Source organism: Caenorhabditis remanei, chromosome V (genome assembly GCF_010183535.1).
Source record: "Caenorhabditis remanei strain PX506 chromosome V, whole genome shotgun sequence".
NCBI classification, from domain to species: domain Eukaryota; kingdom Metazoa; phylum Nematoda; class Chromadorea; order Rhabditida; family Rhabditidae; genus Caenorhabditis; species Caenorhabditis remanei.
In genome coordinates this window covers 8,154,368-8,174,981 of record NC_071332.1, presented here as the reverse complement: position 1 = coordinate 8,174,981, position 20,614 = coordinate 8,154,368, and the positions used below count along the sequence as shown (strand labels likewise).

General features: G+C 38.1%; 4 protein-coding genes across 4 annotated transcripts; 2 read left to right on the top strand and 2 right to left on the bottom strand.

Annotated features, from left to right (window-relative positions):
- Nucleotides 1-1,005: 1,005 nt before the first annotated feature.
- On the top strand, nucleotides 1,006-5,252 carry GCK72_018113 (uncharacterized protein; the record flags this gene model as incomplete). The annotated part of the gene is made up of 9 exons (XM_003114445.2): nucleotides 1,006-1,107; nucleotides 1,152-1,358; nucleotides 1,445-1,871; nucleotides 1,915-2,531; nucleotides 2,674-3,020; nucleotides 3,065-3,825; nucleotides 3,872-4,545; nucleotides 4,602-4,844; nucleotides 5,103-5,252. 9 exons carry the CDS (start codon nucleotides 1,006-1,008, stop codon nucleotides 5,250-5,252), a joined length of 3,528 nt encoding a protein of 1,175 aa, XP_003114493.1.
- Nucleotides 5,253-13,671: 8,419 nt separating this feature from the next.
- GCK72_018112 (uncharacterized protein) lies at nucleotides 13,672-15,466 on the top strand (the record flags this gene model as incomplete). Its single annotated transcript, XM_003114398.2, has 3 exons — nucleotides 13,672-13,779; nucleotides 14,330-14,542; nucleotides 15,308-15,466. 3 exons carry the CDS (start codon nucleotides 13,672-13,674, stop codon nucleotides 15,464-15,466), a joined length of 480 nt encoding a protein of 159 aa, XP_003114446.2.
- A 1,099-nt stretch (nucleotides 15,467-16,565) lies between these two features.
- GCK72_018111 (uncharacterized protein) lies at nucleotides 16,566-16,769 on the bottom strand (the record flags this gene model as incomplete). Its single annotated transcript, XM_053732398.1, has 1 exon — nucleotides 16,566-16,769. The coding sequence occupies one exon, from the start codon at nucleotides 16,767-16,769 to the stop codon at nucleotides 16,566-16,568; it is 204 nt and encodes a 67-aa protein (XP_053581311.1).
- Nucleotides 16,770-19,050: 2,281 nt separating this feature from the next.
- GCK72_018110 (uncharacterized protein) lies at nucleotides 19,051-19,421 on the bottom strand (the record flags this gene model as incomplete). Its single annotated transcript, XM_003113996.2, has 2 exons — nucleotides 19,051-19,218; nucleotides 19,278-19,421. The coding sequence occupies 2 exons, from the start codon at nucleotides 19,419-19,421 to the stop codon at nucleotides 19,051-19,053; spliced, it is 312 nt and encodes a 103-aa protein (XP_003114044.1).
- Between the last annotated feature and the right edge of the window lie 1,193 nt (nucleotides 19,422-20,614).

The window sequence follows — 20,614 nt, the reverse complement described above, 5'->3', positions numbered from 1 at the left end:
AAAAAGAAAACAATTGTGTTTAGATTTCTCTTCATTCGAAATCACTCAACCTTCTTCTCTGCGTCTTTTACCTCTGTGTTGTAGTGTCCACCCGAGTCGACTGATAAGAAGAACTGACACAAACACCGTCTTGGCTATCAGTTTGTTGTCGCCGCCATTTCAAAGCCGTTGGCTGGGAATAAAAGTAAATCTTCTCAAATGTTCAACTAACTTCAAAATCTACAAAGTGTTCTAGTCTTGAAGACTACTATACAGATACAATTTACAGTAGTTATAATTTTTTTTGGATTTGAAGACTAACTAAAAAGTTTTCCAAAACAGAACTGAGAGTGTTTGTTTCAAACTGCTGGTCATAGAGCATTGTACGTTCTCTGATAAAACGTGTGCACTCAAAATTCACTTGTATTTGTTTGCTCTATTTTTCCATCTTCTTTCTCTCAGTTTCTCAGTTCCTAGACTGACCTCGTGTATGCCATGTGATGATTTTTTACAAACCTTTTTCTTCGAAAAATCCAAATAAAAACAATTCTCGGTGAATTCCCTTTTCTTATCATTTGTTTTATGTTATCAGTCTGTTTTCTTCTCTTTTTTTCGCCGCGAATCTCACTAGGCGGTTCTGTGGGCACTGGTCAATGGTCTAAAGTCACTATATATATCTATTTAACATGTGGCGTGACCTCTTGGTCTTTTGTGAGAATTTCCCTGCTCCGTGATTACGTGATCTGCCTCTTTTTCATTTTTCTCCTCCCATTTCTCCACGTTTCCACGTGGCTCTTAAAAGTCCACCAGTACCCCGGGCGATTTTTCCTGTTATTCCCGAAGTTTACCACACTTCGAGTCGCTCTGGATCTTTTGCTCTTACACATTACGAAGGTACCCTAACGTAACGTTTCTCTGTCTCTTCTGAAGCTTGTACGCACTTGTCTATCGAATGATCTCATTGGTTGTATTCACCGAATCGGTTCACCGTCTCAAAACTGATTATGTTTCAGAGAAACGACAACGATGCGGTTTGCCCGCATCCCACCGATTTTCGCCAATGTCGTTCGACAGACACAGCATAGAACATATGCAAATGGAGTCGTCAAGCCAAGAGAATTCAACAAGGTGAGAGTGGATTTCAGAAACAATTTCAATAAGTTACTTGTCAGGTTATGGTAGCAAATCGTGGAGAAATCGCTATTCGTGTGTTCCGTGCTCTCACTGAGTTGAACAAAACGTCAGTTGCCATCTACGCTGAGCAGGACAAAAATTCGATACATCGTCTGAAAGCTGACGAATCGTATCTTGTTGGAAAAGGGCTTCCACCAGTTGCCGCCTATCTCACAATCGATCAAATCATTGAAACAGCTCTCAAGGTTTGTGGTTCTAAATTAGTTTCTTCCACGTGTCAAAGTGTTTTTATTTTCCATCTCAATGACTTCCTAACTTTAATAATTTCCAGCACGACATCGACGCTATTCATCCTGGATATGGTTTCTTATCAGAACGCTCCGATTTCGCAGCTGCTTGCCAAAATGCTGGAATCGTTTTCATTGGACCGAGCCCCGACGTAATGGCGCGAATGGGAGATAAAGTTGCTGCTCGTCAAGCTGCTATTGAGGCTGGTGTGCAAGTTGTTCCTGGAACTCCAGGCCCAATTACGACTGCCGATGAAGCTATTGAGTTTGCTAAGCAATACGGTACTCCAATCATTCTGAAAGCCGCCTATGGAGGAGGAGGACGTGGAATTCGTCGTGTTGACAAGTTGGAAGAAGTGGAGGAAGCTTTCCGGAGATCGTATTCTGAAGCACAAGCTGCATTCGGAGATGGAAGTCTCTTCGTGGAGAAGTTCGTTGAAAGACCAAGACATATTGAAGTACAATTGCTTGGTAAGTTTGTCTTCAGAGAATTCAATCAATCTCGCTCTTTTAGGAGATCATCATGGAAATATCGTTCATTTGTATGAACGTGATTGCTCTGTTCAACGACGCCATCAGAAGGTCGTTGAGATTGCCCCAGCTCCAGCACTCCCAGAAGGTGTCCGTGAGAAGATTCTTGCCGATGCCCTTCGTCTTGCGAGACATGTCGGATACCAAAATGCCGGAACTGTCGAATTCCTAGTCGATCAAAAAGGCAACTACTACTTCATCGAGGTCAATGCACGTCTCCAAGTCGAGCACACAGTCACTGAAGAAATCACTGGCGTAGATCTTGTCCAAGCTCAAATTCGTATCGCAGAAGGAAAATCGCTTGAGGATCTCAAACTTTCTCAAGATACAATTCACACAACTGGATCTGCTATTCAATGCAGAGTTACAACCGAAGATCCAGCTAAAGGATTCCAACCAGATTCTGGAAGAATCGAAGTATTTAGATCTGGAGAAGGAATGGGAATTCGTCTTGATTCTGCCTCTGCTTTCGCTGGATCCGTCATTTCTCCTCATTACGATTCGTTGATGGTCAAAGTGATTGCTTCAGCTAGAAACCATCCAAATGCGGCTGCGAAGATGATTCGTGCATTGAAAGAATTCCGTATCAGAGGTGTCAAGGTGAATATTTGAAAAGTCAAAGTACACAAAGCGTTGTTGTTCAGTCGACTATCATCACTTCTTGTTTGATAAGAAAGTGTTGATAACTTTAGTGATACTGTTTTTGGTGGAAATGACCAATAAATGAATTCTACTTTTTCAGACCAACATTCCATTCCTGCTCAACGTTCTCCGTCAACCGAGCTTCCTTGACGCATCTGTGGACACCTACTTTATTGATGAACATCCAGAGTTGTTCCAATTCAAACCAAGTCAAAATCGTGCTCAAAAACTGTTGAGTTACTTGGGAGAGGTTAAAGTAAACGGACCAACAACTCCACTTGCAACTGATCTGAAACCAGCCCACGTCTCTCCACCAATTCCATATATCCCGGCAGGAGCCAAGCCACCAGCCGGACTCCGTAATGTGCTTGTCCAGAAAGGACCTGCTGAGTTCGCAAAGGAAGTTCGTAAAACTCCGGGATGCATGATTACCGACACTACTTTCAGGTTTGTTAACATTATCAGTTCGCCAAAAATATATTCATTTTCAGAGATGCTCATCAATCTCTTCTTGCCACTCGAGTTCGCACATACGATATGGCTGCCATCTCGCCCTTCGTTGCACAGTCTTTTACCAATCTTTTCTCTCTTGAAAACTGGGGAGGAGCTACTTTCGATGTCTCCATGCGATTCCTTCACGAATGTCCATGGGAACGCCTTCGTACTCTTCGTGAACTGATCCCCAACATTCCATTCCAATGCTTGCTTCGTGGAGCCAATGCTATGGGTTATTCAAATTATCCAGACAATGTTATTTACAAGTTCTGTGACTTGGCAGTGAAGAATGGAATGGACGTGTTCCGTGTATTCGATTCTCTCAACTATTTGCCTAATCTTCTCGTTGGAATGGAAGCTGTTGGAAAGGCTGGAGGAGTCGTTGAAGCAGCTATCGCTTACACTGGAGATGTCACTGATAAGTCACGTGACAAGTACGATCTCAAGTACTACCTCAATCTGGCTGATCAACTTGTAAAGGCTCAAGCTCATATCCTTTCCATTAAAGATATGGCTGGAGTGCTGAAACCAGAAGCAGCGAAGTTGCTGATTGGTGCCCTCCGCGATAAGTTCCCAGATATTCCGATCCACGTCCACACTCATGACACATCTGGAGCTGGAGTCGCTGCTATGCTTGAATGTGCCAAGGCCGGAGCTGATGTTGTCGATGCTGCTGTTGACAGTATGAGTGGAATGACTTCTCAGCCATCGATGGGAGCTATCGTTGCTAGTCTTCAAGGAACTAAACATGATACTGGTGATTCGAAGCCAATTCGTATTCTGATTAATTTGTATATTTTCAGGACTCTCCCTTGATGATATTTCCAAGTATTCTGCCTACTGGGAGTCTGCTCGTCAATTTTACGCTCCATTCGAGTCTGCCACCACTATGAAGAGTGGAAATGCTGACGTCTACAAGCATGAGATTCCAGGAGGACAGTACACTAACTTGCAATTCCAAGCCTTCTCACTTGGACTTGGACCACAATTCGACGATGTGAAACGTATGTATCGTGAGGCCAATCTTGTTCTCGGTGATATCATCAAGGTGACACCATCCTCGAAGATTGTCGGTGATTTGGCCCAATTCATGGTTCAAAACGGTTTGACTCGTGAGACTCTTGTCGATCGTGCTGATGATCTCTCCTTCCCAAAGAGTGTTGTTGATTTCATGCAAGGAAATGTCGGACAACCACCATACGGATTCCCAGAACCATTGAGAACCAAAGTCCTTCGTGGAAAGCCAAAGGTGGATGGAAGACCAGGAGAGAACGCTAAGCCAGTCGATTTGGATGCTGTTAAAGTAGAACTCGAAGAGAAACATGGTCGCCCATTGAGCGAGGAAGATGTTATGTCATACTCAATGTTCCCATCTGTCTTCGATGAATTCGAGACATTCAGACAGCAATACGGACCAGTTGATAAATTGCCAACAAGACTGTTTTTGACTGGCCTCGACATTGCTGAGGAAGTTGATGTAAGTATCTTATTAGCTACTTTATAAATTTAACGGACATAGCTTTTCCGTTTCAGGTTGAAATCGAGAGTGGAAAGACCCTCGCCATCCAACTTCTTGCCGAAGGAAAGCTCAACAAGCGTGGAGAACGTGAAGTATTCTTCGATCTCAACGGACAAATGAGAAGTATTTTCGTTGTTGACAAAGAAGCTTCCAAGGAGATCGTGACCCGCCCCAGAGCCCTGCCAGGAGTCCGTGGACACATTGGAGCTCCAATGCCAGGAGACGTTCTTGAACTGAAAATCAAGGAAGGAGACAAGGTAAGGAGAAGCATCTAAAACAATAATAAATCAATCACACATCCGGGACATATATTGAGAGATTCGCAGTGAGGAAAAATAGGAGAAAGACATATTATACGAATTCTAGAATTGTGGGGACGAAAACGGAAATTATGGGGAACTGGAGATGAATTTATAGCCTTGTCTTTGCCTCCCACATATTGTTTTGTTCTGTCTCTTCGAAATAAGCAATGACAGCGTTTGTAGTTGGAAAAGGAATTTGATTTTCTTATTCAGGTCACCAAGAAGCAACCACTCTTCGTGCTCTCCGCCATGAAAATGGAGATGGTAATCGACTCTCCAATTGCTGGAACCGTCAAGAAGGTCCATGCTGGACAAGGAACAAAGTGCACTGCTGGAGACTTGGTCATCGAAATTGAACCATGAATTGACATCAATAAATTTATTCGTTCCTTTAATTAGTTGTAGAAAGTAATGACTTTTTTTGTTCGACGCTGTCTCTTTTTCATTCTCCTTCTTCACTCTTTTTCTTATTTCCACCCACCACTTTCATCACATCGAAATTATATTTGGCTGCGTGTTATATAGAATGATTAGCTTCTGTCTCACTCTTTCGGACCTGCTTAATGTGTATATTCTGTGTATTGCTTTTCCATTTTCTCTAAACGTGTCTTTTCTTTTGCTCATTTTTGCCTTTTTCTCCACTTTTGCATTTAAATAGTTTTCTAAGAAAAGTATTTATTGCATCGGGTGCTCATTGTCTCTGTGTAGAATATAAACTTGTTCACTTCTTTCTTTTCTTTTTCCACATCCAATTCTCATCAACTGACTTTTCCTTTCTTGAGCCCATTGGTAATTGGTGGGTTGTGTTTCTTTCTGCCGCCAACTCGCAGATTTTTATGGCTTTTTTGGAGTTGCGTGCTCACGCAGACTCCGCCTCCGGAAGCCACCAAACACGAAGCGTTTTTGTTCAATTTTAACAACTTTCAATTGAATTCTAGATCTCGAAAAGGAAGGAATCATGTGGCGTTGCTTCTCTGTTCAACAATTTATTGCCCTTCTTTTCAGGTATGTTTGGGGGATGGTCCCTGATTCAGAAGAAAATATAATCGGATAAAAATAATAACAGTTTTCGTGCTATATCTCTCTAGTAAATTAGCTATTTAAGAAGTACCAAAAGACGAGATGATATAGTATTTTCTAGATTTTGTCGGTTCTGTCAGTCAAAACACGAACCACAATAATAATAATTCGTTTTTTGGACGTTGGATTATGGTATTGCTCACGTATGGAACAGTTGGCTTTTCAATTCTCGGTGAAAGATCTGAAATTTATCATGAGAAAGAGTAGGCCACCCTATTGGAATCTGAAATTAGAGGTCTTGCTCTGAAGCTTTTATTCGGGTTATTTCCGGAGATCGTTTCAAAACCGTTTTTGAAATTTCTTACATCAATTGGTTTGCTTCCTAAAGATCCTTTTAAAAATCCCAAAAATCTTCAGAATCCAGGCAAGAATGTATTCTTAGCTCTCCTCTAATAGGAAAATACTAATCTGATTGAATCTATTTTGAGAATAAAAAGTTTCTTCTCAATCCAAGAATCCTTTGAATTCTTTGGTCTCAAATTCTTTGTTCGTGTATTTTTGAAAGAATAAATCTCTTGACGAGGCAGAGAGAGAGAGTTTCCATGTGCCTAATCGGAGGTGTCCTGACTGGATTACGGATTATTCAGTAGAGAGACAATTATCGCACTTTCATTTCCTCATCTGAAAAGACTTTTTCTTCTTCTCCCTCTCGTTTTATCTGTTGTTCGTTTTTTCTTCGTTTTTCCAGCAATTAGCTTGTGTTTCTTTCTTCTTTTTTCTACTTTTTCTCTCCATCTGACTCAACTATTCCAACAAGAGGATTTGACCGTTTCCTTCCTGTGGGGAGAGCAAAAAAAAGAAAGAGAAAATAGAGAGAGAGTTGTTGGCAAACCGCCTCTTCACCCCCTATCAAGTCACGCCCACTTTTCGAGCACAGCTTTGCTCTCTTTCTCATTTTGAGGGCAGACTTTCGTCTATTCTGCAACTGACACTGATCCTTTTATAGACACAAGCTGTTTCATAATGTCAACGATGGATTTGAGGTATGATTTGTTTTTGAGGAGGAAGAGATTATCAGAACTGATTTCCTTTTTTGGAAATTGAATATGTTGTGACGAAATTCGGAAATGAAATGACTGATTCTGAATTTAGAATGTCTAGTTGATTAGATATCAAGGGGTTAGCTGATCAAAAAGTTCAGAAGCTATTACAACTTTTTCTAGATCTAGACGAGAACTGAAATTCTTAGGGACCTAGAAAGCCCAGACATCTTCCGATAGTACCGTAACCCAATAATCCCCAAGAGACAAATGCTTCAAGTCTGACTCTTTTGAAGAAACTTGAACTTTGTACAACCAATGTCCAATTGGAAACATAAACGGAACCGGAAACGGAAATCCGCAATCACCGTCGTTGTTTAGTTTTTCTCCAATATATTGCAATACTCGGCTGGGTCATTCAGTGAGAAAAAGAAAATCCAAGAACTTACTCTTATTCTCAATCAAACAAAAGTGATAAAGGGCACAGAGCTGTCTAATCTAAATCCCAATTCTCTAAATCCTTTATAAATGTCATTTACAGAAGAAAGTTGAGCGATTCGCGAAGCTCATCCGAATCCTCATCCGATGCTGTTACTCAGAAGTCGTCGCTCGAAATTCATTCACTCGGAGGTGCACCATCTCTTCTTCCAGTTTCGGTAAGACAATGTTTGATGATGTTTTAAAATACTAAAACAAGTAATCCCTCCGGTTTAATTAGAAAAAAAGAAACATTTGTACTTGAAATTCTTGGTTTCAGAGAACTAGGGATGAAAAAGAGAACTGAAAAAACAACCTTACTAGATTTGACTTTTGGAACGAGAAGAACAATGTTATCCATTATTCTGTTTACTTCTTCTATTTGATGTAGACATTGTTCATCTACTCTTTTTCTCCTTCCGTTTCACATTCAGCAAAATTCTGAAAAAGAGAAAACAAGAAGGCTCCTTTCTGAAACAAAACAAGATACTTTGCAAGCCTGTTCCGTAACAAAACCTCAAGTTGACAGGGGTTGAAACTCTGAAAATAAGTTTGTAAGTATTGTCTTTCGATGATGTGACATTTAAAACAGCGGTGCGTAAAATTAGAACTTAGAACCTTGAAACGAAAAAAGATTCTGCTTGATAGCCAGACCATGACCAACTTATTTTTAGCCAATCCGTTACATAATCCTTGGAATTCATATCAATGTTGTTTCTAAATAAATCTAGAATCTCCTAATAGAAAGGTCATCTCAATTTCGCCGCTGGCAAACTTCCCAATTTGAGCAATTTGACAGATAGAGGGGTCTCAGGAGCGGGATGCGGCGGGGGTGGCTGCACAAAATGTGTGAGTTTCCAATTATATCGGGAGAAAAAAAGAAGAGGAGATGACGTCAGTGACATCTTTTCAACTAACTGACTGATGACAATCAAACGGAAAGACAGAGGTTTCCGGTTGTGACAAAAAAAGTTTGTTGAAAAAAGTTTTCGGTTTCGGAAGTTTCTGATCTTTTTTTGACTCTGGAGAAGAAGAATTTGAGAGCAGATGACGTTAGAATTCATACAAAGATCACAATGCATCTGTTTGAGGAACAACAGTTAGAGGAATACAGATAATTCCATAGAGATCTGGGAACAATCAGAATTCTCAATCGGAACGTGGGATGTTCTGGATAGTCACATGTATATAGAGACGGATAGACTAGACATTGTTTTTATTGTCTGGGTGGTAATCCTAGAGGGACTGTCTACCCATCGGAAACTTTTTAGTATAAATACCTAGATAGGATAACAGAAGTAGAGCTGTCTGAAAATTATGCTAAACTCAGAAGACTAATAAATTCTGATTATTATCTGGCTAGATGATGCTACATGTAAGTTTGAATTTTTGAAAGATTGCATATCGTTAGGAAGATGAAAATCCGAAAATCGTGCAAAAGTTCTGAAATGTTTCCATTTACCAAATTATAACTCTTAAATCTGGGATTAATTCCTTCGATTTTCTTTTCCGCTCCGGTTACGGTTTCCGACTGCATCAGAAAACATGATAAAAAGTGGCCAATTTCTGCTCACAATGTGGAATTTCAGGTGAAAAAATACTGTTTCTAAGTCGACCATTACAGAGAACAGTTAGCTTTAACTTTGATAAACTCATCTTGAAAATTCAGAATGAGTGCTAGGTTTGATTGAAGGTGTTGAGTTTTACTGTATTGGTATACCTTAATAGTTTTCTGAAATCTTTTCTAAACATTATTGTGAAGCATGGATCAATTTTTCTGGGTCTGACTCTGAAATTGTGATTTATAGAATACTTGAAGTCTTTATTCATAGTTTCCCAAATACTACTATCCATGTGATTCTTTCCTCCGACCACCAAGTTTTCAAACTTTTTTCGTTTACATAATCAAATTGCAATCAGTGCCAGAATACCAGAAATGTATCTTTTCTCTGCCAAACCAGAAATCCTAAACACATTTATCAGGTCTCTCCTTTTTTCTTTTTTCTGCTATTTCGTCGTCACAAAACAATCCGGAATTCATGAATCTCATCAATCTTTTCTCTTCTGTTTTCTCTGATCTTTTCGTCTGTCCAATTTCAGAAATTGAGCATAAATATGTGAATGTGAAGCATAGAAAAACAACAACCTGAATTATCGAATCTGAAATTATGCATGTTGAAATTCTGCAATCGGGAACATCGTTCTAAATATCCAAAAAGGGGTTCTGAATATTTCACAATTTTATTTTTTGAAGATGTGGGTGTCGGTGATGTACACATATTTTTGTAGCCAGTTTACATACACATACTCATAGATAATTGCCATAATATGCATCTGAAGAAAAGGAAACCTGGATATTTTTTCTATTTTTGACAAGTTTTTTCGAGGGGGAAGTTGTCGATTTCATATCTATTTCAGTAGAAAATAAGTTTGTTCATGTCCCAGTACTTCTCTTAAAAATTTGGTATCTTATTGTAGTAGGTTATCGAATTTGTTGAAGAGTAGTACGAGGCAAAAAAAAGAAAAAAAGAAGAAGAGAGGATGTGTTTATGGGATTTATTTACTAGAGAATATCCATACAACATATGAAAAAAAGAAGACATTCTTGCTTCTCCCCCATTCTTGTTTCTCTATTTTTGGCTGACATTGATGTTCATGAATAATGCATTATCTTCGTTTCCAGAACTGTTCATTTGATAGAGAATTCTTTGATTCCTGGATTTGGATGGTAGTCGGAAAGGCTTATGCATCACGTTTTGGTGTTTATAAAGACGGTTTTGGAGCTTGTATTCTGCGAAAAGCTGGAAGTATAGAGTTTTAGGAAATAAAAAAACTGTCTGATGTTTTTCTTAGTTTTGAAACTGAGAGCTGAATGTTTTTCCAGCTGCACCTTTTGAAATCAGTAATTTGTCGAAATTTTTGAAACCATTTTTGGAGAACATATAGTTAAAGGTTTCATGTTTTAAAATCTGTATGAGATCTTCCAAGTAACAAAAATTCTGCTAGCAAGCACTCAAATATGTAATTATATACATATACTACAAAAAACTTTTTTTCATTTATTCAACTAAAAGTCAGACTGAGATTATCAGAAACTTTTAATGGTAGATAATTAAATAATGTGGACATATCCTATTTTATAAAAGTGATGTGGAAATTCAAGTAACTGAAATATTTCCAGTACATCGCCTGTGTTCTATTTATACTCTTCATATTCAGAAAAAATAATTATCAAGTGAAAAATAAAAATAGAGTCAGACTTACAGACAAATCATTTTCATTTCAAGAAGCTACCTTTTTCATTACCAAACTTGTTCATGAAAGAAATAAAATAGTTTATCATTTTGACAGTACTTTCGAAAAGTTCTCATAGTTTTTCAAAAAACTCAATGTTCAAGTGAAATAAACGAATGCTGAGAGAAAAATAACAAGGATTCAGAAAGAATGCACCAAAGTACGAACCACTCAAGCTACTCACATGCCCACTCTCTTTTTCACAACTACAATCAAAATTGTCCTGTTTTCGGAAATCCGTTGAAAAAAAACTATGACGAGTCAAACTCCTTCTACTACTACTACTACTGCAAGTACAACTATTTGTTGTTCAAAACGTTTTCTCTAATGTCCTAATTATTTCAAATTCATCACATGCTTCTCTTCACTTCTCCTCCTTTCTTCTTCTCTTTGTTGTGAAATCCGACGACGCCTTCATTACATGTAGTATCGAAATAATTGTGTCTCTATCTATAAAAGGAGCACGTGGTTACAAAGTATCGAAACCTTATAAATAGACAAGACAAGAATATAAATAAATCCTTGCTCCGGATTATTCAGCTGTTTTCTTATTCTTTGTTCCTCGTCTCTTACAAGTGCTTTTTGAATTATGAAAAGTTCATGAAATATATTCTAATAGGGTATTAAACGATGAAATTGGATATGCTTGAGAAGAAATGTCAATGAGTTTGAAGAAGCGGATATTGACATTATTACTAAACGGACTTATTCTTTTCTCCGTTTCATGGCTTCTTCCTTCTTTTGTTTCCAATTTTTCGCCGTTATTCATCAGATGAATTCATATGTGAAAGTGAGCAGACAGGTGCCTCTCTCCCCACTCAACTCGCCGTTTCTAATTAGATTTCTTTGTGTTTCCATCGAGTACTACGTATGTTGCTAAGCGTTTGTTTTCAGAGGATTTAGACCTTTTTTCCACTTTTTATTCTTTACTTCTTACGGAAGATCATCGAAGACACTTCTTGTTTCATTATGAATATTCATGAAACTGAGGTGAGATAAAGAAGAAGAATATGAGAGAGATGATGCATTTTTGAGAAGTCACTTAATTTATTGGAAGAAATGGAAACTTGTTGCTTTTTGATCTGAAGATGACATTCTGACATTTTAGAAAATGATCATGAATCTGAAAGAGAAGAGAAAGTAGGGATTAGGGATAGATTTGGGAATACGGAATATAAGAAGTGTATCAGATTCCAGATGAAACGAGAGAGACAAATATCTGTCTATTTGAGACTGTGGAACTTAGGGATTAATTGTTGAAGAGTTCAAAAATTGTCAGAATATTTCGAGTTTGTAGCATAATGAGCTCTGAAAACCTTATAGTTCAGTGTTCCTTACTGTAGAAGTCACATCAAGCTATTTTCGAAGTTTGATGAGTTTTTTTTCACAAATTCAATAAAAAAAACAAATAGAGTGTTATCTAAAATCATTAAAAATCTAGAGAAATTTTTAGAAAATTCAGCCCGAACTGTAAATTAACCGTTCTTATCAAATCTGTGATTTGAAAAAAGACGTCATGAACTTTTCCTTCTCTCTTCTTCGAATTTAGTAAAATTAAGGGCTTTGATCGTTTAGTGAGTTCCCAGCCGTTCATTTTCTCCGTTCTTTTCTTCTTCTTCTTCGTTGACTTCTTCTCGATTTTCTTCGAAAATAGCCACGCACAGAGCAGAAAAAGGCTGTTTATTTTCCCAAACGGGCACATCACATCAACTCAATTTCCAATTTCAAATTCCCGTTTCAAGAAAACGAGAGTGTCGTTCGCTTTTTGCTAGATTCTCAGAGACCGATGAACGGCTTTTGTTTTATGAGTGGAGAGGAGTGCGAAGAGTTTTCAGTTTCTAGTATATTTGAGTTTTGGTCTAGTTCTGTACTCGGAACCAAAAAGTTGATTGTAGTTACAAACCCATCATCATGAATGTGTTCGATAAATGCAAGTTTTTTAACATACCTATCCTTTCGAATTCTCTAAAATTATTAATCTCGGTTGTATATAATTCCGAATATCCAGCACACTCCAGATTAAATACTATCTAGCTAAAAAGGTTAAGAACACAGCGTCGAAGGCGCGCCAGAGTCATTTTTGAAGAAAACTTTATTTAAGACATTCATATAAGAAAATGCATCTCTACTTCATTCCAGTTCCATTTAATGTTGCAACCCTACCATACTTTTTGATACCTTGAAAGCTTCTGGCTCCCGACATTCCGTTTGAAACTAAATTGCCTAAAAGGAAGGAAATAAAAAGAAACATAGATAAAACCAAGAGCTGTTCCTTTTTTAATTTGCTTCCTCCAACTTGGTGTCCAATTTCATGCGAACCCAGAATAGAAATGAGCTCTCAAACCAGAAGGAATGAAGCAATAAAACAGGAATTTATCGTGAGAGCAAAGAGACCCATTAGATCATCCCAACCTCCTCTTTTCTTCTTTTGTTTTCTATTTCTGCACATCTCGAATCGAAACTCATTCATCCAGAACGTAGCGACCTTTGTGTTTATATGTATTCCTGTTTCAGTCTATATTTATAAATTCAGTTCATTCTTGAAAGTAATTACTGCACGAGATCTAGAGGGGATATCTAGGGATTATCAGGGTTACATTTATGTATGGTATATAATTATTATTTTTCTTTTTTCATCTGAGGGCACCAAACGTCGTCTGACCAAGAAATGAGCACTTTCATTTCTACTCTTTTCTCTGGAGGGAGACTCAATTATCACCAAATGATTAGTGATCACCTCTTCTCTTTGCTTTCGAGACTCTAGCTGTCAGATAAAATACAAAACGGATTGAATGATGAAGTGAAGAAAAGAAAAAAGAAGACTTCACTGAAAACAAGAAGAATTCGAATTTAAGCACGCTCCACAGAATCCATTTCTTCTTTTTTTCCATCTGACCTCGTTTTTTCATTTCTTGTCATTCCAATCTCATTTCCTTGTTTTTCAGCCATCAATGCACTCGAACGGTATTTCTCGTGGGCACAATGGAGACAGTCGACGAAGCAGTATGGTCGATGCGACTGGAAGATTCTGTAGTCAACCGACGACTGGATCTCCTGAAGTGAGTGAAGTAAAAGAATAATCTAACAGTTTGGAACCGGTGTAATATAGTAAAGCAATCTAGAAATATATATTCCATGATCAAGATCTAGTTGATAACTTTTGAACGATCAATATGAAAAGTGTTACTTCCTAACAAATAAAAACTGAAGTATATAAACTTCAGGAAATCCCATTGTTGTGTTTCCGACTCAAACTTTTTAAGGTACGGTAGTTTCAAAGGGTGAAATTTAAAAAGAAATCTATCATTAGTTCGCAACGTCTTTCCTCGAATCTACCAAAGTTTGACCTTCTGTTGACATACAGATAAATAGGATTTTCAGAATTTCTCAACCGAAAATTATAATTTCTTTTATGAATTCCTATTGTTAGACTCAAAACTTTTTATGATCCAGTAGGCGGCTTTCACAAGTGCGTTGCGTCATTCCTGGTCAATAACACGAATACTTCAGAATATTGTACTTATCCGGAATAGGGAGTCATGTCTTTTTCTGTTCTTGTTTATCAACATCTAAATAAAAAATTATTATATATTAAATAAAAACTTTCAGATTCTTGTCGGTCTCTGCTACGACGACAAGCACGAAGTAGTCTCCGTTTGTATCGAAAAAGCATCCTCACTCGGATCAGACAACGCTCATCCGCCAGATTCATTCATCAGAATCATCGGGCTCGATGAGTTCAGCACTGAGCTCTCTCGTCATAAAACTGACACGGTCAAACACTCAACTCAACCAGTTTACAGTCATCATTGCACAATGAGAGTTAGTTTTTCATTCCCGGTTGTTTCAGTTCACTTAACATACTTTGTGTTTACTTTTCAAAAAACATGTGATTTTGTTTCTGACAAAGAAGAGAATTTTCGTAGTTCTAACTAGAAAGTCACATATTTTCTCGAAACAAAGGCCAAAGTCAGAGATCGAAACTGAAAATTTCGAGGTTTTAGATACGGTTGGATGGCAAATTATGTTCACACTTGGAATGTTGTTCTTAGATCAGAAATTTTTGAAGTAAAAGATTCAACAAACATGTGTGATCTGTCGAATAGACTTTTATATATACTTGATCTACTTTCAATGCTTTCTAAGGTTTTGGTGTTATTAAACTATCCAGAAACCATATATATATATATAAATAGTTTCTATTATCTTAAATTTGAAATTTCATAACTTCCCCTGAAACCATTTTTGAATTCTGCAAAACATGAAATACAGAAACAATGCAAACTTTATCTGTATGTCAACATGACGTTCCAACGTGGAACATCTGGTGTTTAATGAATCAAAGCTACACCTGTTTATCCACAACAGTTTCTCAAAAGTTGCGATCAATCAACCGGTTACTACTAATGCCAACCATACAACAAACAACAAACAGAAATTCGGGAATGTTCGAATAAAAATTAAAAGATGAATTCTTAAATCTGATCGTTTGATTCATCTTTAGAGACAGTCAGAGCAGATGCAGATTACTGAAACTTCCAAATGTGTTTCTCCGATGCGAAGTATCTTTAATATTCTCTGTCTCAGTTCTCGAAGGACAAAGTCGAATCGTCAACAGTCCGTGTCGAAGTCTGGACTGTCACTGGAATCCTCCGTCGCAAGGTTCAAATCGGTTCGATCTCCATCGGATTCGCCTCCTCAACGCCAGACGCCAACGAGCATTGGCAACAGATGATGCAGGTATGATGACAACACATTCTTATCTTTATCTTCTTCTTCTTCCTTTTCTTATCTTTACTTTTTTTTGAATTCTTACGACGGAGATGATACCATCTATTAAAAAAGGAAAAGAGAGAAATCCCATTAGAAAAAGTAATAAAGAAAACCAAAAACTGTTTTGCCCATCCCTTTTGTTTACCATTTCACCCGACCGGAAAGCGAGAAAAAATATGAAAAAGTGATAAGTACTCGCACTTTTCAAGTTACCAGAACTTTCTTTTCTTACAAAAGATTTAATGAAAAGGACAAAAAGACTCGTGGGGTAGAAAGTCGAATTTTCTTTCAAAAATGATACGAATACCGTACGTCAGACATCACAAGTTTTTTATTGCACGTGGGGGAATTGAAGAGTAATTTTTCTAGAAATGAGGTGATTGTATGTCTATAGACTCGATATAGATTTCAACGAGCGATCATAGTATATTGAGAAATCACTGTGTGAGGGTAAATGATGATATGGACTTTTAGAGTATTAGGAAGAACCGATTTGCAGAAAAAAGAAGTTTGAGAAAGAGTGATTAATAGTGTCTAGATGCTGTAACTGTGAGATCAAAAAGGTAAAAACTGTTGGGTTCAGTTGGAGTATGCCACTTTAGGAATAGAAATTTGCATCATTAGATTTGATTCTGAAAAATTATGGAACTGAAGACAAGTTTCAGATATTAATCTCGTCCGAAATTTCAAGACTACCAGATTTCTAGTATGACTAGGAATCAGGGCCGTTGTATTGACATTTGGAAAAAAGTTCGTGAACCCAAATTTCTTATAACACTTCCCCAACAAATTCCTCGCAGACTTTTGAAGAACTAGACGATTGATCTAGATGTATTGATAGTGCAAATGGAACTAATCCTTTGATTCGGTCAGATAATTGACCAATTTCTTCTGCATTTGCAAATCAGAATCTCCTCTCTCCTCTTCTGAGATTCTCCCTCTTTTGCCGTAATTTCCTCTTATCACCTTATCAATTTCTGGGTGCAAACCCCTACTATCCCGTTATCGGACGTCTGGTCTGTCTGCAACCTCGTTTTCCATTTTCTCATTTCTGCTGCATCTTTAAAAAAGTTCAATAAACCACCACCGCCACCCCGTCGACGTCTTCTTCTTCTTCTTCTCCCATCGGAAACTTCCTTTCTCTCTTCTTCTTCTTTTCGATAAGACTATCAGAGATCGACAGGACTTTGTCCCGCTTATCATTTGAATGTGTCCACGTGGACGCCACGTTGACTGCTTCGACGGATACGACGTCGTCCTTCTGAAGTCGTGTCATTGATAGAGGAGAGGAAGGATGGAGAGGCACGAGACTCTTCGTTTCTTTTTGTTTAACGATAGGAAATGTTTGTGACGTCAGCAAAGTGTATTTTGTTTTTCCGAGAAGGTGTTAAGAAGAGTATAGGATTAGGCGAGGCTTGTATTATTTACAGAAAGTTGGGTAGCGTTTAGAAATCTCAGAGGCATCCTGGGTGAGATTCAGAAAGTTACGTGGTCTCGGGCCTCTTGGTTAAAAAATACTGAAAAATCGTTTATTTCAAAAACTCTCCAATGAAAAGCAACCAAATCTTCAATTATTTTCTTTCAGGGCGCCGGAATAACCGTCTCCAAATGGCATGCTATCCAATCTGAATAATCCATCGAATCTTCCACTTTTCATTCCATTTTTACTTCTCTTTCACCACGACAATCAGTCTGAAATGTATTCGTTTTGCTTCATTCTTGCTTTATAGATCTCCTGTTTTTCTCTCTTCAGAAATCTGAATATTTCATTAGAGCGCTTTTATCTCATTCAGTCTCACTTTTCTTCTGTTTATTCTTCTCGACAACTTGAATATATTTTGCGGTTTTATTTGTGATTATTCTAATCCCCCGACTCTCCCTTCAATTAAACTACAGAAAAAAGAAAACTATTTTGGAATAAAAATGGATCGAATCAATCCAAATGTCCAATCAATTATCCATTTTCAGTGGAGATGATAAGCAGTGCACTCGATACAAATACGATGTTTGTTCACGTGTGTGTATTGATTCGGATCGCGAACCAACTAGAAATAGTAAAAAAGTTCGTTAAAGTGGTTCGAGATAATACAAAACTGTCAATTCGAATCAGTGCACTTTCCATCTCGAATCGCCCAAAAACCGCAACATTCTCTCGTTTTCTCTGTGATCTCTCAGTTCAAAAGGGATTTCCTCGAATCTCTCGATATCATTTTGTACCGTCGTCAAATGATGAATGAAAGATGAAAGAGATACGAAATTGAGAGGTGTACGGTATTGTATATTGATTGATTGGTTGATTGATTTGAAAGCGGGTGTCGATTGCAAGAAGGGGGCAATCGGTTTTCCAGTTTTTTGATAACAAGCGATTCACTTTCAGACTGAACAAGAAAAAGAAAAAGACGTTCTCGTGTTTATCACGAGTATTACATTCCTTCAAGAAGATGTACAAAATGTTGTTTATTTTGAAAATATGTTTTCAAAACAAAACAGGATAATAGTTCAAAGTTGCAATGGTCAGAATAAAAAGTACTTTTGTGAGAATCTCAAATTTCAGTTTTTCTATTTGCAGATTTTTTACGTTTTTTTCTCTCTGGATCTCTTACTTCTCACTCTACCACATTATCTTTAATTGGAGCGCTGGCGTCAAATTGGTGCCACAGTTTTCCATTTTTTGCAACTTCCAGCACTGTAGAATCAAAAGTATCAAATTGAGTACAACCAAACAATACAATGCCAGCTAATTCGTGTCGTAACATCTCTCTGTGTTCCATCGAGTTCGCCTATCAAAGTGTCATCGCTTAGGCGAATGGAAGTAGAATGAAGTGTGGAAAAAAGCAGTTGTGTCAATTCGTTTTTTGGGTGCAAATGATGTTTGGAAGCTTAGTGTTGGAATAGATCAGAAGACTTCTTCTTTACGTGCTTCAGAATCAGAAGATGGAACGGAGAAGTAATATGTTACGACGTTTGGCTTTCTCTTTTCTCTCTTAAAAAAAAGATAGCTGAACTGGTCAAAAACCACTTTTCGAAACTCCTTCTAACTCAAAACTACAGTGTACTCTGTTAATTTTGAACTTATGAACTTTATCAAAGATCACGAAAAGTCCGAATCGTTATGAACTGGACTTCATAATTACGATTTCTTTCTGTCAAAAACTTGTTTTTTTCTATGAATGCTTCTGATATTAATGAAAGCGTGTATACTGTAGTTGTAAGAAGAAATAAATAACATTAGAATTCAAATTTTTTACTCGTTTACTTTTTGAACATTTTTTTCTTTCAACAAAATGTACCCGATAGAGTTCCGTACAGAATCTTGCTAACAACGGTGTGAAATGAATATACAACAAAAAAGAAAAAGGGTGGAGGTGTGAAAAGACTGGAAAATGGAAAGAAAAGAAGAACAAATCAACAGGGACATGGCTTGAATTGACTAGAATGAGTCGAGAACCCGTAAGGGGAAGTTTCAGGACCGCCGATGACGTGGCAGTCAGTCATGAGATGGTAAAAGTTGATAAAAAAGTTAAAGAAAATGAAAGGAAATGGGTAAGATGCCTCACTTAGTGAGCCATTGGGAGAGAGATCTTGGCGTGAGTAATGTATTCGGCTTGAACGAAATCTGGACGCTCATCTTCTGGAAGAGATCCGATCTTGAACTTTGTGAGCATCATACGAGCACACATCGAGTGTCCAACTGACTCGAATGCATCGGTGGCATCACCTCCGGCCTGAAAGAAAAGAAGAAGTTAAAATCTTCTCTTTCTTTTGGATTCGATGTGAAACTTACAAATTCGAGAAGAATTTCTGGGCCTCCTGGGTGGAGATCGACGAACTTTGTGACGTCGTATACATAATTTCCAACAATAATCCAACAGTCATCCTCTCCACAGTGCATGGAGACTTCGGAGCGGGTGAAGATAGCATCAGACATGATTTTTTAATGAGTGGGTTGTGAGGAAGTGATTCTGAAATGAGTTGAAAGGTAAAATTAGGTACTTTTGATCGAAAAGTTATTGAGACAGATAGATAACGAATGGGAAAATCCCTAGAAACGGATAAAGAGAGAGACGAGACAAAAGAGACGGAAAGAAACATACAGAATATCAAAAGAATTCATGCTTTTTCTTTTATTCTCTATTTCTCTTTCTCTCTTTCTATTCTTCTTCTCTTCTTAGGAAACCTTTAAAATGGGTTCATTTGAGGGATACCCCCAATCTCTTATATACCATAGTTTTTGAGAAGGCGCGGCTTCAGACATCTTTCGGTCCGCCCGACAGTCTCCATCTCTGCGTGTTACGTCTTCTGAGTCTATCAGTTGAATTGTCTATCACTCTACAGTCTCTTCAACGGGAAACAATCCCTTCTCAAGTCCCACGCCCGTTGTCGCCATCGCCACGTGAATGTGTTATGTTCGAATGATCTACCGCCACGTGCGTGCGCCCCCAAACCCTTCAGAAGAGGACGCAAGAGAGATTCACCCTCTCCCTCTGCGTACAAATTTTACGATTTCAACGTCTTCTCCTTAGATCATTAGAAGAAATAAGAAGAAGTCGTTAGAGGTTGCAGAATAAGAGACTCGTTGGATTGTTCGTTGAACTAGAAAAGACAGTGTGTTGACTATAGAGGTCCTAGACCATTATCAAGCAAAGCATGTGACCAATTGTTGACGGATCGAGATTTATGGGTCCCCGTCTTTCATCCATTCGCCTTCAGAAGACGTTGGTTTGTGTCGGGCGGCCCGTTGCGTTTTGTGTCGTCGTGTACCAGTTCAGAGTGCCTGAAGCACTCAGTGCAAGAGGAAACGCAAATCAGCGTCTCTTGTTTACGTCCATCTGATGAAGGCGTCGAAGAAGACGACGGCGAAGAAGAATCTGGCCAAGACAGAAAGGACAAAGATCCGTTGAGAACGAATGAAGACGTCTTATTGTCAGAAGGTGTTTATGGAATTGTCAAATAAATTTCCTTCCATTCACGAGTCATTGTTGACAATTTTTGCTGCAACGAAATTGCATACACCTTTAACAAAAGCGTGATCAAATGGACTTTCATTCGGAAACACAAAATCGTGACCCCAAAAAACTGGCAGTCATCTGATAAGTGCCAATAGGTAAAGGCTCAACGTTG